The sequence below is a fragment of the Salmo salar genome, chromosome ssa01, assembly GCF_905237065.1.
Source record: "Salmo salar chromosome ssa01, Ssal_v3.1, whole genome shotgun sequence".
NCBI classification, from domain to species: Eukaryota; Metazoa; Chordata; class Actinopteri; order Salmoniformes; family Salmonidae; genus Salmo; species Salmo salar.
In genome coordinates this window covers 45,838,230-45,853,607 of record NC_059442.1, presented here as the reverse complement: position 1 = coordinate 45,853,607, position 15,378 = coordinate 45,838,230, and the positions used below count along the sequence as shown (strand labels likewise).

The 15,378-nt window shown below is 41.5% G+C and overlaps 1 protein-coding gene across 26 annotated transcripts in view; it reads left to right on the top strand.

Annotated features, from left to right (window-relative positions):
* Nucleotides 1–15,378, top strand: part of nrxn3a (neurexin 3a) — a 433,709-nt gene that overhangs the window by 342,706 nt on the left and 75,625 nt on the right. For all 26 annotated transcript variants that reach the window (XR_006769933.1, XR_006769930.1, XR_006769931.1 and 23 more), the window contains one exon: nucleotides 1,416–1,587. Coding sequence is in view for 22 of the 26 variants with exons in the window: in XM_045718507.1 (XP_045574463.1) it covers nucleotides 1,416–1,587 (172 nt within the window). In the remaining 4 variants the exon portion in view is untranslated. The remainder of the gene's footprint in view (nucleotides 1–1,415; nucleotides 1,588–15,378) is intronic.

The following is a 15,378-nucleotide window of genomic DNA, read 5'->3' as shown; positions in this document are numbered from 1 at the left end:
TGATAGAATTAGTATGGATTTGTGTGGATTTGCCCCAAACTTAACACTTTGTATTCAGGACATTTCTTTGCCAATTCTTTTGCAGTTTTACCAAAGTGCCTTATTGTAAACAGGATGCATGTTTTGGAATATTTTTATTCTGTATAGGCTTCCTTATTTCACTCTGTCATTTAAGTTAGTATTGTGGAGTAACTACAATGATGTTGATCATCCTATCACAGTCATTAAACTCTGTAACTGTTTTAAAGTCACCATTTTCCTCATGGTGAAATCCCTGAGCGGTTTCCTTCCTATCCGGCAACTGAGAGGAAGGACACCTGTTTCTTTGTAATGACCAGGTGTATTGATACACCATCCAAAGTGTAATTAATAACTTCACCATGCTTCAAGGCACATTTAATGTCTGCTTTTTTTGTACCTGTCTACCAATATTATTTAAATTTTTGGTCATTTAGCAGACATTCTTATCCAGAACAACTTACAGTAGTGAGTGCATGCGTTTTCTTATTTGTTTGTACTGGTCCCCCATGGGAATGGAACCCACAACCCTGGCAATGCAAGTGCCACACAGGACAATAGGTGCACTTATTTGCAAAACCTCCCTGGTCTTTGTGGTTGAATCTGTGTTTGAAATTCATTGCTCAACTGAGGGACCACACTGATAATTGTGTGTGATGGGTACAGAGATGAAAAATCATGTTTAACACTATTATTGCATACAGAGTGAGTTGATGCAACTTATTATGCGACTTGTTTAGCACATTTTTACTCCTGAACTTATTTAGGCTTGCCATAACAAAGTGGTTTGAAAACATAATTCCACTTTGACATTATGGGGTATTGTGTGTAGGCCAGTGACACAAAATCCCATTTTAAAGCTGTAACAACACAGCTAGCTTCCTGTGGAAAAAAGTGAGGAGGTGGAATTAGTCACCTGACCTGTCAAGTCTGTTCTCTTCCACTATGTGACTGTGTGAGCCTTCACTGCTCATTAATCTAGTTTATCTCTCTGGTTTATTTAACACCATTGATTTTTACAAATGTGTGTGTGTGTGTGTGTGTGTGTGTGTGTGTGTGTGTGTGTGTGTGTGTGTGTGTGTTATCCAGCAGAAGGGGCCATTAAGGTTAATATAATGTATTATTTATTAGGGACTGAGCAAATAGAACAAAAAGAGAGAAAGAGAATTAAACCTCGAATTCCTTATTTTCCAACGTTCCACAGACTCTAAGCAATAAAGCAAGATTTATTCATTCAGTTAACCTATTTTTTAAGCAACACGTTCAGAGCATTTAGAACAAAGCAAGATAACTATATCTGAAATAGTAATTTGTCAAAACAAATGAATCGCCTAAAAATTCGTTAAATTGTTTTTTTTTATCACAAAATGAATTCCTTTGTTTGTGTCTTCTTCTAGGAACAAGGGAAGATCGGTGTGACGTTTAACATTGGCACGATGGACATCAGTGTGAGAGAGAGCAGCACCCCTGTGAATGACGGGAAGTACCATGTGGTGCGGTTCACCAGGAATGGGGGCAACGCCACCCTCCAAGTGGACAACTGGTCCATCAACGAACACTTCCCAGGAGGTACGGAAGCCCTCTCACTACACCTGCATGGTTTAACCTGTGCTGTGACCTACCTGTTACTTTTGCATGCATGGTGTAGGCCTATGCTATTTGCCTGTTACCTTTGCATACACAAGTTGAGTTTCACTTCCAGTTTTCGGAAGTGAAAAACCTATTATCTTTACATGCATGGTTTAACTCATGAATCCAATAAGTTGTAAACGTACTCTAACCTCACTGGACACCATCTGCCTCTAAACTCCTTCCCAGAGACCACACCACCCTGGCATTCAGTGCCCACACTCCTACTACTCCTTCTCTTCTCTCCTCTACTGTTCCTCCCTCGTCTACTTGAAGCTTTTAAGTGCATAGTTGTCATTATACTACAAGCATATGTTTACAGTTACCACACTATGAAGGCCTTTTGGCTGCCTTCTGTTTGCAGTGCTAAGGAAAGGAAACGAGAGACACATTGGAAATGTTAAATATCTCCAGTATCTCGTGGAGGAACATCTTGATGAATGCAATATGTCAGAACTCTTGGTTTTTAATAGTACATAGGTATTGACTAGTCAACTTTCATTATCTGCCAAGAGTTTTCAGACATCTTTGACATTTCCAGTTGGTCCTGTGTTCGGCCATAATGTGAAAAGGACCTCAGACTTCTTCACTTTCATCTAAGGAAGTGTTAGACCATAAGCTGTTCTCTGGAGTGGGTTGCTGTTTTAACCCTGCCAAATACTCTGGCTGTTTAGTGAATGAATAAAGATAGACATGGAATTGGACTGACTTCAGGCTCTCTGGGTTTGCAATGGGTCTGCATATAAATGGAGCGATCTCTTCTCAGGACGCCTCAACAGTTGCTTTATTTAAAGGTTGGAAGAGCCGGCCTTATCCCTGTCAGAGTACTCTTAATTTCCCTCCCTCCCTCTGCCTTATTTACTAAGGTTCAGCTCTGATATTACATTTTTTGACAGGTATCAGTATGACTATGACAATAGTGGACTGATGCAAGACTCGAGCTAATGAACCTGCAACTTCTGGTAGAAATGTAGCCCTCACTGAAGCTGCAACTACTGGTAAAAATGTAGCTCTCACTGAAGCTGCAACTACTGGTACAAATGTATCTTACACTTTACATGACATTTGAGTCATTTAACAGACACTCTTATCCATTGCGACTTACAGTTAGTGCATCAATCTTAAAATAGCTAGGTGGAACAACCACATTTCACAGTCATAGTATGTACATTTTTCCTCAATAAAGGAGCTACCAGCAAGTCTGAACTAGTAAGGGAGAAAAAAATGTAAACTTCACAAAAAAATTTTTTTTCAGGGTGAGGAGGTGATGTGAGGGGGGTGTGCTGTAGGATTATTTAAGATACTCTTTGAACACCTGCGGGTTGCAGCGTTCTGGATAAATTGCAGGGGTTTGATGGCACAAGTGAGGTGCTCAGCCAACAGTGAGTTGCAGTAGTCCAGACGGGAAATGACAAGCGCCTGGATTAGGACCTGCGCCGCTTCCTGTGTGAGGTAGGTTCATACTCTACGGATGTTGTAGAGAATGAACCTGCAGGAGCAAGCACTGCTTTGATGTTTGCAGAGAATATATGTTTGTATAGAGAGAAGAGGTGAGAGCCTAGACCCGATCCCTGGGGGACACCAGTAGTGAGAGTATGTGGTGCAGACACACATCCTCTCCAGGTCACCTGGTTGGAGTGGCCTGCCAGGTAGGATGCAATCCAAGAGTGGGCAGAGCCTGAGATGCCCAGCCCTGAGAGGAGGATCTGATGGTTCACAGTGGTGAAGGCAGCAGATAGATCTAGGAGGATGAGAACAGATGAGAGAGAGAGTCAGCTTTGGCAGTGCGGAGAGTCTCCGTGACACAGAGAAGAGCAGTCTCGGTGGAGTGACACATCATAAAGCCTGAATGGTTAGGGTCAAGAAGATCGTTCTGAGAGAGATAGTGAGAGAGTTGGTCAGAGACAGCACGCTCAAGTGTTTTTCAAGTCTATTTTGACGTCAGCAGGGAGCATCTAGTGGACAAGGATCAGTTGATGAGGGAAGTGAGGAATGGGAGAAGGTCTCCAGAGATGGTCTGGAGAAGGGAGTAGGGGAAGTGGTTGAGTGGGCAGGTTGTCCGGCGGCCAGACCTCCCTCACTAGTTGCAGGATTCCATCTGGAGAGAGTGGGGAGAAAGAGGCCAAGGTAGTTCTGTGTGAGTGGGACCAGTGGACTCAATAGGCTGAGAGAATGAGGAGCGGATGTCATCAATCTCCTTTTCAAAGTGGATGACAAAGTCATCCGCGGGGGAAGGATTAAGGAGGGAGTAGAAGGTGGAAAAGAGTTTCCTGGGTTAGAGGCAGAAGCTTGGCATTTCATGTGATAGAAAGTGTCTTTTGCTGTGGATACGGGGGAATGGAAGGTAGAGAACAGGGGTAAATGGATGATAGGTCCTCCGGAAGTTTAGTTTTCCTCCATTTTCGCCTAGCTGCCCACAGACCTGTTTTGGGAGGAAAGTGGACAGTGCGAGTCATAGGATGCGGAAAGGGTGGAGAGTAGGGTCGATTAGGTAGAATCAGGAGACAGGAGGGAGAAAGGATTTAGCAGAAGGGAGAGATGATAGGATAGAAGGGGAGAGAGTAGTGGGAGATAGAGAGCAAACATTGCAACAGCGCATGACCATCTGGGTAGGGGCTGAGTGGCTAGGGTTGGAGAAAAGGGATACAGAAAAGGAAACAAAGTAGTGATCAGAGACCTGGAGGGGGGTTGCAGTGAGATTAATAGGCAAACAGCCTCTATTAAAGATGAAGCCATGCGTATTGCCTGTCTTGTGAGTGGTAGGGGACTGGGAAAGGGTGAGGTCAAAAGAGACAAGGAATTAATTGAAGGCAGACGTTGGGCAGTTGAAGTCGCCAAGTTCGAAAAGCGGTGAGCCATCGTCAGGAAATGTGCTTATTAAGGTGTCAAGCTCATTGAATAACTCTCTAAGGACACCTGATGGGCAATAGATCAAACCAATGTTAAGCTTGAGTTGACAAGTGACAGTGACAGCATGGAATTCAAATGAGGAGATGGACAGGTGAGAGAGGGAGAAAATAGAAAATCTCCACTTTGGAAAAATGAGTAGCCGTGTGCACCACTGCGATGGCCAGATGCTCTCGGACTATAAGAGAAAACTTAGTCAGATGAAGAGAGAGCAGCTGGAGAAGCAGCGTTCTCTGAGGTGATCCATGTCTCCTTTAGGGCCAAAAAGTCAAGGGACTGAAGGGCAGCATAGGCTGAGATGAACTTGCAGTTCTTCACCGCAGATAGGCAGTTCTAAAAGCTGCCAGAGACCAGAAATTCCACATGGGTTGTGTGTGCAGAGTACACTAAATTAGAAGGGTTGCAGCCAAGGGGTGGTGAGCGTCTGTAAAGCTTACAGGGAGACGAGCGAACAGGTATAGAAAACACAAAGTTGTCAAAGATACAAAAGAGCAAAATGAGATCATCTGAAAATAACTATGTAAGATACTAAAGTGAGAGAATGGTCTGGAGCCTTCCAATTCCTTCCTTCCTTGAACAACTCGGCAAAACAACTCGGCAGAAACGTCTTTGTTTCGGCGACGGTCATAGTTTTGCGCTTACAGCTGCCGCTGAGAAAACAGCGGAGACTGAAGTTCTAATACTTATTGCTAAGAGCACACCTCCCGGTACCAATTGCTGATTGCCTAGCAGAGGAGAAACCACTCCCCCTCCAATACAGCCACTGACTACCAAAACAACATGTCACAAATTGCCCTGCCCCTTAATCCTGTTTGACGTGTCAACAATAATCTGTAAATGAATAGCAGTCAGCAGTTCACACACCAAGTACGCTACTGGGAAGACAGACAGCACTTAAAGTAGATGGCCCTATCTAGCAAAATGATAGTACTAGACAACAACTGATCAAGACAAATATTATACTATCACTCCTGGAGATAGAGCTCCCACTGCCAACACTATAAAATGCTGTACAGTACATTATACCATTAACATCCCCCTTGGAAACATCCCCTTTGGCATGTGATGTCTCGTTGTCTTCCTGTGTTGAGTACAGTAACAGTACAGTACATCTCCCATAAGAGCTGAATTTTCCCTCTAACCTGCCACCCACACTGAGCAGAGCAGCATTGCCTCAGCGTCTCCTAGGTCTGCCAGTATCACTCACGTTAATGATTCAGACTGGTCCACAGTGCACCACTCGGCCTCATTACTTCAACACAACACAGACATGGACACTCTGATGGGAATAGGAGCCAGGAGAGAAATCACTTCCCTTGCGTTTCTTTCTTTCTTTCTTTCTTTCTTTCTTTCTTTCTTTCTTTCTTTCTTTCTTTCTTTCTTTCTTTCTTTCTTTCTTTCTTTCTTTCTTTCTTTCTTTCTTTCTTTCTGTGTATCTACTGCTCCCTCTCTCTGAAACACACACACACACACACACACACACACACACACACACACACACACACACACACAATCACATACACTGATCAACACTTGACAAGAACCCTTTCATTTCTAAATAGGGACTTCTTGATGACTCTATAGCCTAGTCAGTACCTGTTTGGTTGAAAATTAGCCCATTTAGGCATTTCATCCAGCCCTCTCTCCCCCAAATTGGCAGTTCATTTACAGATTAGTAAAGCCTGTAATTCAACCATCATTGATCTCCCTCCCTTCCTGTAATATCAATGTCATTTACAATCTAATTGCTAGTTTGGCCAATGCCCTGGGGGATTTGAAAGTACACTTGAAAAAGCTTAATGTGAGAGTCTGCACTTGAATGAAGGCCTTTTATACCCTTACAATGAGCCACAGCAGGCCCATCAAATGAATGGCCAGACTTCTATGTCGTCAATGGGCTTGCAAATTTTTTTGTTTCTCCATGTCTTCTGCATCGTCAAGTAATAGACAGCCATGAAATATGGATGGAGTGACACTGGATGGGCTGACACTGCTACATGGCTTAGGGTAGTGAAGACTTTTTACATCGCTCTCTGGATAAAGTGTCTGCTAAATGTAATTGACATAAATGTAAAGAGTTAGCTGTGGTACTGCCGAGGATCTGGGTTCCCTGGGTTCATTTGCAGTTTAAAAGGATCTAGGATATGGGACGAGTCGACAGTTGTGTAAGAAACTAGTTGGTTTAATGGGTGTCCCAGATGTTTAAGGTTACCATAAATGTTAGGAAAAGGGTTAAATGTTTAAAACTATAATTATGCTACAGTGAGGGAAAAAAGTATTTGATCCCCTGCTGACTTTGTACGTTTGTCCACTGACAAAGAAATGATCAGTCTATAATTTTATTTCCCTCATTAAAATGCAAATCAATTTATAACATTTTTGACATGTGTTTTTTCTGGATTTTTTGTTGTTGTTAAATCTGTCTCTCACTGTTCAAATAAACCTACCATTAAAATTATAGACTGATCATTTCTTTGTCAGTGGGCAAACGTACAAAATCAGCAGGGGATCAAATACTTTTTCCCCTCACTGTATATCTTAAAATGTGTTCTGTGAGATATCTATCTGGTTGACAATCCTTACCTCACATAGGCCTAGATACGGGAACCATTTTATGACATCCCCAGCCTCAAGCCTCAAACCTCATCCATACAGTTTAGTGCTTATTGTCACTGTTTCTCTCCTCAAAGGATGTCTTGTCTTTGTTTGTCCTGGTGTTTTTAGTATAGACATTTAATGCCGTGCTAACATAAACAGCCATTTACAGCCATCTACAGTGGCAAACTGTAAAGTGAGACTTTTTCATGTGCCGCCTTGGGGACTATAAAGCTTATTAAATCTAAAGACGGGGAAATGGACCAAGGTGTTCTGCGGTAATGGCACCAAACATCTGTGCTTTTTATTTTCTTAATGCTTGGAGGTATTAATCCTTAATGGCTCCTTGGCAGCGCTTTGCCAAATCTGTGATTGCCTAGCTATTATAGCTGACCTATCAGTCTCTTACCAGGGGAGGGAAGGGCACATATTACTTCTTCCTTCACAAGAGGCTTCAGGCTTTAGAAAGTATAGGGAATTAAGCTATGCTCCGAAGCTCCGATAGAAAAATGTGTGGTGATAACTTTTCACACCAATATTTCATTAGTTAGCAAGCTGCTTCTAGTAGATTGGTACAGGATGTGAGTGTACCTGACCGTGAATGCTAGTGGTTTACAATGTCTTAAAGGATCCCGCGGTCTTGAGATTTTTGTTAATATCCTCACTTAATTACTTAATATTCTAAATTATCTCATAGTTAAAGGGATACTTCGGGATTTTGGCAGTGATGCCCTTTATCTACTCCTCCAGAGTCAGATGAACCTGTGGATACCATTTTTATGTCTCTGTGTTTCCAGTGTGAAGGAAGTTAGAGGTAGTTTTGCGAGCCAATGCTAACTAGGGCCTCATTGCCAAAATCCCGAAGTATCCCTTTAACAATCAATCGATCACATTTATTTATACAATCCTTCTTACATCAGCTGATGTCACAAAGTGCTGTACAGAAATCCAGCCTAAAACCCCAAACAGCAAGCAATGCAGGTGTAGAAGCACGGTGGCTAGGAAAAACTCCCATCCACAATGTGGATGTTGGCTCATAGAATGGGATTAGGTTAAACCTGTCGTAATCCTATATAGAGTTGAAGTCGGAAGTTTACATACACTCGTTTTTCAACCATCCACAAATTTCTTGTTAACAAACTATAGTTTTGGCAAGTCGGTTAGGACATCTACTTTGTGCATAACACAAGTAATTTTTCCAACAATTGTTTACAGACAGATTATTTCACTTATAATTCACTGTATCACAATTCCAGTGGGTCAGAAGTTTACATACACAAAGTTGACTGTGCCTTTAAACAGCTTGGAAAATTCCAGAAAATGATGTCATGGCTTTAGAAGCTTCTGATAGGCTAATTGACATCATTTGAGTCAATTGGAGGTGTACCTGTGGATGTATTTCAAGGCCTACCTTCAAACTCAGTGCCTCTTTGCTTGACATCATGGGAAAATCAAAAGAAATCAGCCAAGACCTCAGCAAAAAAATTGTAGACCTCCACAAGTCAGGTTCATCCTTGGGAGCAATTTCCAAATGCCTGAAGGCACCACGTTCATCTGTACAAACAATAGTACGCAAGTATAAACACAATGGGACCACGCAGCCGTCATACCGCTCAGGAAGGAGACGCGTTCTGTCTCCTAGAGATGAACATACTTCGGTGCGAAAAGTGCAAATCAGTCCCAGAACAACAGCAAAGGACCTTGTGAAGATGCTTGAGGAAACAGGTACAAAGGTATCTATATCCACACTAAAATGAGTCCTATATCGACATAACCTGAAAGGCCGCTCCAAAACCACCATCAAAAAGCCAGACTACGGTTTGCAACTGCACATGGGGACAAAGACCGTACTTTTTGGAGAAATGTCCTCTGGTCTGATGAAACAAAAATAGAACTGTTTGGCCATAAGGACCATCGTTATGTTTGGAGGCAAAAGGGGGAAACTTGCAAGCCGAAGACACCATCCCAACCGTGAAGCACGGGGGTGGCAGCATCATGTTGTGGGGGTGCTTTGCTGCAGGACGGACTGGTGCACTTCACAAAATAGATGGCATCATGTGGGAGGAAAATTATGTGGATATATTGAAGCAACATCTCAAGACATCAGTCAGGAGGTTAAAGCTTGGTCGCAAATGGGTCTTCCAAATGGACAATGACCCCAAGCATACTTCCAAAGTTGTGAGAAAATGGCTTAAGGACAACAAAGTCAAGGTATTGGAGTGGTCTTCACAAAGCCCTGACCTCAATCCTATAGAAAATGTGTGGACAGAACTGAAAAAGTGTGTGCGAGCAAGGAGGCCTACAACCCCGACTCAGTTACACCAGCTCTGTCAGAAGGAACGGGCCAAAATTCACCCAATTTATTGTGGGAAGCTTATGGAAGGCTACCCAAAATGTTTGACCCAAGTTAAACAATTTTAAGGCAATGCTACCAAATACTAATTGAGTGTATGTAAACTTCGGACCCACTGGGAATATGATGAAAGAAATAAAAGCTGAAATAAATCACTCTACTATTATTCTGACATTTCACATTCTTAAAATAAAGTGGTGATCCTAACTGACCTAAGACAGGGAATTTTTACTCGGATGAAATGTCAGGAATTGTGAAAAACTGAGTTAAAATGTATTTGTCTAAGGTGTATGTAAACTTCTGACTTCAACTGTACATTCGATTTCTCTATGGCTATCTTTGAAAGACTCGTCTCTCTCCACCATGTCTGTGGTCTCAAATGGAAGGTAAAGGGTCACCTGTCCTGGAAACACCTACATACTCATAAACGAGGGGACACGAGAGCTCACAACCTTCATTACGGTTTGGGCCGGGAGCCATTCTCAGATGACAAGCGATTTTCCAGGAGTATTTTGGAACACTGCCAAGCTTCTGATTGAGACCAAACTGCATGTACTGTGCCTGTCCACTCACCCTTACTCTCATAGTCCCTTTTAAAAAGTCATTTCTCCCTTTCTCCTTCTCTCCTTCTCTCCTTCTCTCCTTCTCTCTCTCTCTCTCTCTCTCTCTCTCTCTCTCTCTCTCTCTCTCTCTCTCTCTCTCTCTCTCTCTCTCTCTCTCTCGCTTTCTTTCTCTTCCATGCTTCCAGTAACTTTGTGCACAATCTCAAAAGTAATTGATTGGCAGGAAAGCATAAACCTGTTCTATGATGCTCACATTTTTAAAAGGTAAGGTCAAGTAATGAAGTGGCAAAATTACAGTTGTGTGTGTGTGTAACACCGTGTAAAAGGTTTGACTACTTTGCCGTCAGCTGAGAATTTACACTCACCTCTTATTGAAGTTTAGAACAACGGCAGCTGGCGTGAGAATGAGCACCACAATGCAATGGACACCTTACCTGTAGTAAAGCTTCGCTGTAGCTCAGTTGGTAGAGCATGGTGTTTGCAACGCCAGGGTTGTGGGTTCGATTCCCACGGGGGGACATCATTTTTTAAATGAAATAGTATGAAATGTATGCATTCACTACTGTAAGTCGCTCTGGATAAGAGCGTCTGCTAAATGACTAAAATGTAATAAACCCAGGTGCCATGTGATTTGAATATGTCTGCAAGATGAGGATAGGGTAACTCACAGAGACCAGGAAAGAGAAAGGTGTGTGTGCATGTATAAATAAGTCAAGCTGTTGCAAGAGAAAAGAACAGGTGTGTGATCAGGTAGTTTTTTCACCTGCCATGGCAAAGAAAAAGAAGCTATGAAAGTAAAGACTGTATTTAAGAGACAAGAGAGAAAATGGTGAGATGGACAATGGAGGAGGAGACAGGCGAATGCACAAATGAGTAACTTGGTATCTGGGGGGAAATGATTGAGGAAGAGAGAAAAAGAGAGCTGGAGAGAAGGGTGAAGGACAAAACAAAGACAGGGTCAACAAGACTGGAAGAAAGCTCTGAAAGAAACACAGAGACACGGTCATAAGACCAGTGATGACATTAGACAGCTATAGACAACACTCACAGATGTATAAGGTGATTAGGAATACTGTCTTATTGCAGGAAATCCATGTTATGTTTACATTTTAACACCAAGACTGTATATTTTGCCAACAGTATATTTCAGTAGTAGGGTAAATGTACAGTATACCCGTGAGCTCCAAAGGTATTGGGACAGTGATTTTGAGGGTATTTTCATCCATATCAAGTGAACCGTTTAGAAATTACAGCACTTTTTGTACATATTCCACCCATTTTGGGGGACCAAAAGTATTGGGACAAATTCACTTATATGTGTATTAAAGTAGTAAAAAGTTAAAGCTGCAATATGTTACTTTTTGGGCGACCTGATCTAGTTCACATATAAATGTAAATTATAGATCTGTCATTCTCATTGAAAGCAAGTCTAAGAAGCGGTAGATCTGTTCTAAGTGCACTATTTCTATGCTTCCAGGTCTTAAGTTTCACATCTGTGTCTTTCACTGAAAATTAAAAACCAATGGTTTTGGAAAATATATTTCACAGCGGTTTAGATGGTACAATGATTCTCTACACTATACTTGCTTGTTTTGTCACATAAACTGAAATTAGGCAAACTATTAGAATTTTAGCAACCAGAAAGTGACGGAGCGATTTCTGCATTGTGCATCTTTAAGTATTTGGTCCCATATTCATAGCACCCAATCTGTCACATCCTGACCAGTAAAGGGGTCATTTTGTTATTGTAGTTGGTCAGGACGTGGCAGGGGTGTGTTTGTTTTGTGTTGTTGGGTTTTTTGGGTTAGTTCTATGTTATGTATTTCTATGTTTGATTTTCTAGTATTTGTATTTCTATGTGGTATTGTTTGGGATTGGACTCTAATTGGAGGCAGCTGTATCTCGTTGCCTCTGATTAGAGGCCATATTTAAGTAGGGTTTTTTGTCTTGTGTTTTGTGGGTGGTTGTTCCATGTATAGTCAGAGTACCTTACAGGACTGGTTTTTGTCGTTCTTTTGGTCAGTGTTCATTTCTTTAATAAATCAAGAAGATGTTTCACATACCCGCTGCAGTTTGGTCCGATCATTACGACGCTTATGACACAATGACTTCATCAAGCTTTTGACTATACAAATGGATGCATTTGCTGTTTGGTTTCATTATTATTTTGTGTCCAATAGAAATGAATGGTAAATAATGTATTGTGTCATTTTGTAGTCACTTTTATTGTAAATAAGAATATAATATATTTCTAAACACTTCTACATTCATTTTTGATGCTACCATTATTACGGATAGTCCTGAATTAATCGTGAACAATGATGAGCGAAAAAGTTACAGAAGCACAAATATCTTACACCCAAGAGATGCTAACCTCTCACCATTACAATAACAGGGGAGGTTAGCATTTTTGATGGGGGGGTATTTGTGCATCTGTAACTTTCTCACTCATCATTATTCAGGATTATCCTGGTAGCATCCACATTCATGTAGAAGTGTTTGGAAACATATTATATTGTTATTAACAATAAAAGTTACTGCAAAATGACACAATACATTATTTACCATTCATTTGTATTGGACACAAAATAATCTAAAACACAACCAAAACAAGCAGAAAATGCATACAACAAATTTGTAGAGTTACAAGCATGACGCAGTCATTTCGTACAATGAATATGGGACCAAATACTAAACTTTTTACTACTTTGATACATGTATAAGTGAATTTGTCCCAATACTTTAGGTCCCCTAAAATGGTGGGACTACTGTACGTACAAAAAGTGTTGTAATTTATAAGCGGTTCACCCGACAGGGATGAAAATACCCTCAAATTAAAGCTGACAGTCTCCACTTTAACCTCATAGTCAATGTATTATCTGAAGTGCTGGAGTACAGAGCCAAAACAACAAATAATGTGCCACTGTCCCAATACTTTTGGAGCTCACTGAATATTGTGTAGTATAATTCTGTAAGAACATCAGATAGCCTTTGTGAGGCCATTGCTATCCAGGCTGTGTGATGCATGGTGATGTCCCTATGTCTGCCTCAGCCTCCCCTCCAGGCCTCAGTGTCAGTAATAGCGAGCGACAGCGGGGAAAATGGTCGTCAATTACCTCCGCCATTGGGCTGTTCTGTCCTGTTACCCGGGTTACGCTGGCCCGTGTCCCCGCGTGTGGCAGTCAAATCACTGGATCATTTTGGTGGTGTCGGGGAGCTACAGGGACGGCGTGTGGTGAACAATCTCTCTGGAACTGCTGACTGCTCATGATGGAAAAGACACAGACAGGCTCATCTCGCACATATACACGTGCACATTCAATTTTGAGAATGCATGTTATGACATGAACATTTGACAGGGTAAAGGTTGTTGTCATTGTGAACACAGATAGTCTTTGGACGTTCTAGAAAGATGCTAGATTTACCTTGGTGTTAGCTTATGATTTACTCTGTTTGGCTGTTCAGTTGTTTTTTGATATTGTACCTTTGGGGTCACATTACTGATTTAATTGTAGTTAATTATGGGGCTTAGATAGACCACTGTTTTGTTGTTGTGTCCGTAGTGTTATCACAGTGTTTTTTCTGAATGTTAAACAAAAGAAACAGAATCCCCAAATCCCTAAGCTGACTAGGCGAAAAATCTGTTAATGTGCCCTTGAGCAAGGCACTCAACCCTAATGGTGTTAGAGTATGTGTGCATATGTGTGTGTGTCTCTTCACAGTTTTTTTTTTTTAAATCAGAGTTTATTGCTCATTTGAGTTATTTGATGTGGAAGAGAGTTCCATGTAGTCAAGGCTCTATGTAGTACTGTGCGTTTCCCAGAGTCTGTTCTGGACTTGGGGACTGTGAAGAGACCCCTGGTGGTATGTCTTGTGGGGTATGTATGAGTGTCTGAGCAGTGTGTTAGCTGTTTGAACAGACAGTTTGATGCTTTCAAAATGTCAATACCTCTCACAAAGACAAGTAGTGTTGCAGTCAATCTCTCCTCTACTTTGAGCCAGGAGAGATTGACATGCATGTTATTGATATTGGCCATCTGTGTACATTTAAGGGCCAGATGTGCTGCTCTGTTCTGGGCTAACTGTAATTTGCCTTCGTCCTTCTTTTTGGCATTTTACCATATAACTGGGCAGTAGTCCAGGTGTGATAAAACTAAGGCCTGTAGGACTTGTTTTGTTGATTGTGATGTCAAGAAAGGAGAGCAATGCTTTATCACGGACAGACCTCTCCCCATTTTAGCTACCGTTGCATCAGTATGTTTTGACCATGTCAGTTTGCAATCTATGGTTACTCCAAGCAATTTAGTCTCCTCAATTGCCTCATTATTAATTTCAAGATTTAGATGAGGTTTAGGGTTTAGTGAAGAATTTGTCACAAATACAATGTTTTTAGTTTTGATATATTTAGGACTAGCTTATTATTAGCCAACTGTTCTAAAACTGACTGTATCTCTTTGTAGTGTTGCAGTGATTTCACTTGCTGTGGTAGCTGACGTGTATAATGTGGAGTCATCAACATACATAGACACACAGGCTTTACTCAAGGCTAGTTGTAGGTCATTAGTAAAAAATATTTTAAAAAGTAAGGGGCCAAGACCTCTATGTTGAAGTATGCCAAACAACCTGGTTTACGTTCCCCCTACAGAGTTCCATCTCACTTATGGGAGCCAGCCATGCAGATATGATGTGTTGTAATCCCACAGGAACTAGCTTAGAGAAACACTTTTTCGGCTCAGCCATGGTCTGCATGCTAAGATGCCGGCGGGGTAGTTGGTGGGAAAGGAGAGTGCAGAGGGACAGCTTCCAAGGAAGAATTCTGAACACTTAATTATGACACTTTATCACGTCAAAGCGATGACAGCAATTTGTAAGAATAGAGATTACGGAGAAGAAAAGTCTGTTCATAAATTTTAGGGTGCAGAGATAAGTAAGGCTTTTCAGGACTATATTACTGCAAAAGACTGTCATGTAGCCAGTGTCAGTTGTCCTGATCAGGTCACATCCAGGCTCTATCACAACCAGCCGTGATTGGGAGTCCCATAGGGCGGCGTACAATTGGCCCAGCATCATCCAGGTTTGGCCGGTGTAGGCCGTCATTGTAAATAAGAATTTGTTCTTAACTGACTTGCCTAGTTAAATAAAAAAAAAGTTAAATGTCCCAATAACTAACTTTAATAGGGGACCTTAACAATGTTCCTTCCTTCTCTCCCTTTAGAGTTTTTCAGTATTCTATTCAGAACCACTCGTTCTGTTCAGGTAGTACTAAAGTACTGCAAACAGTGGTTCATTGCCCTTGAGTTTTCTTGTCCGTGA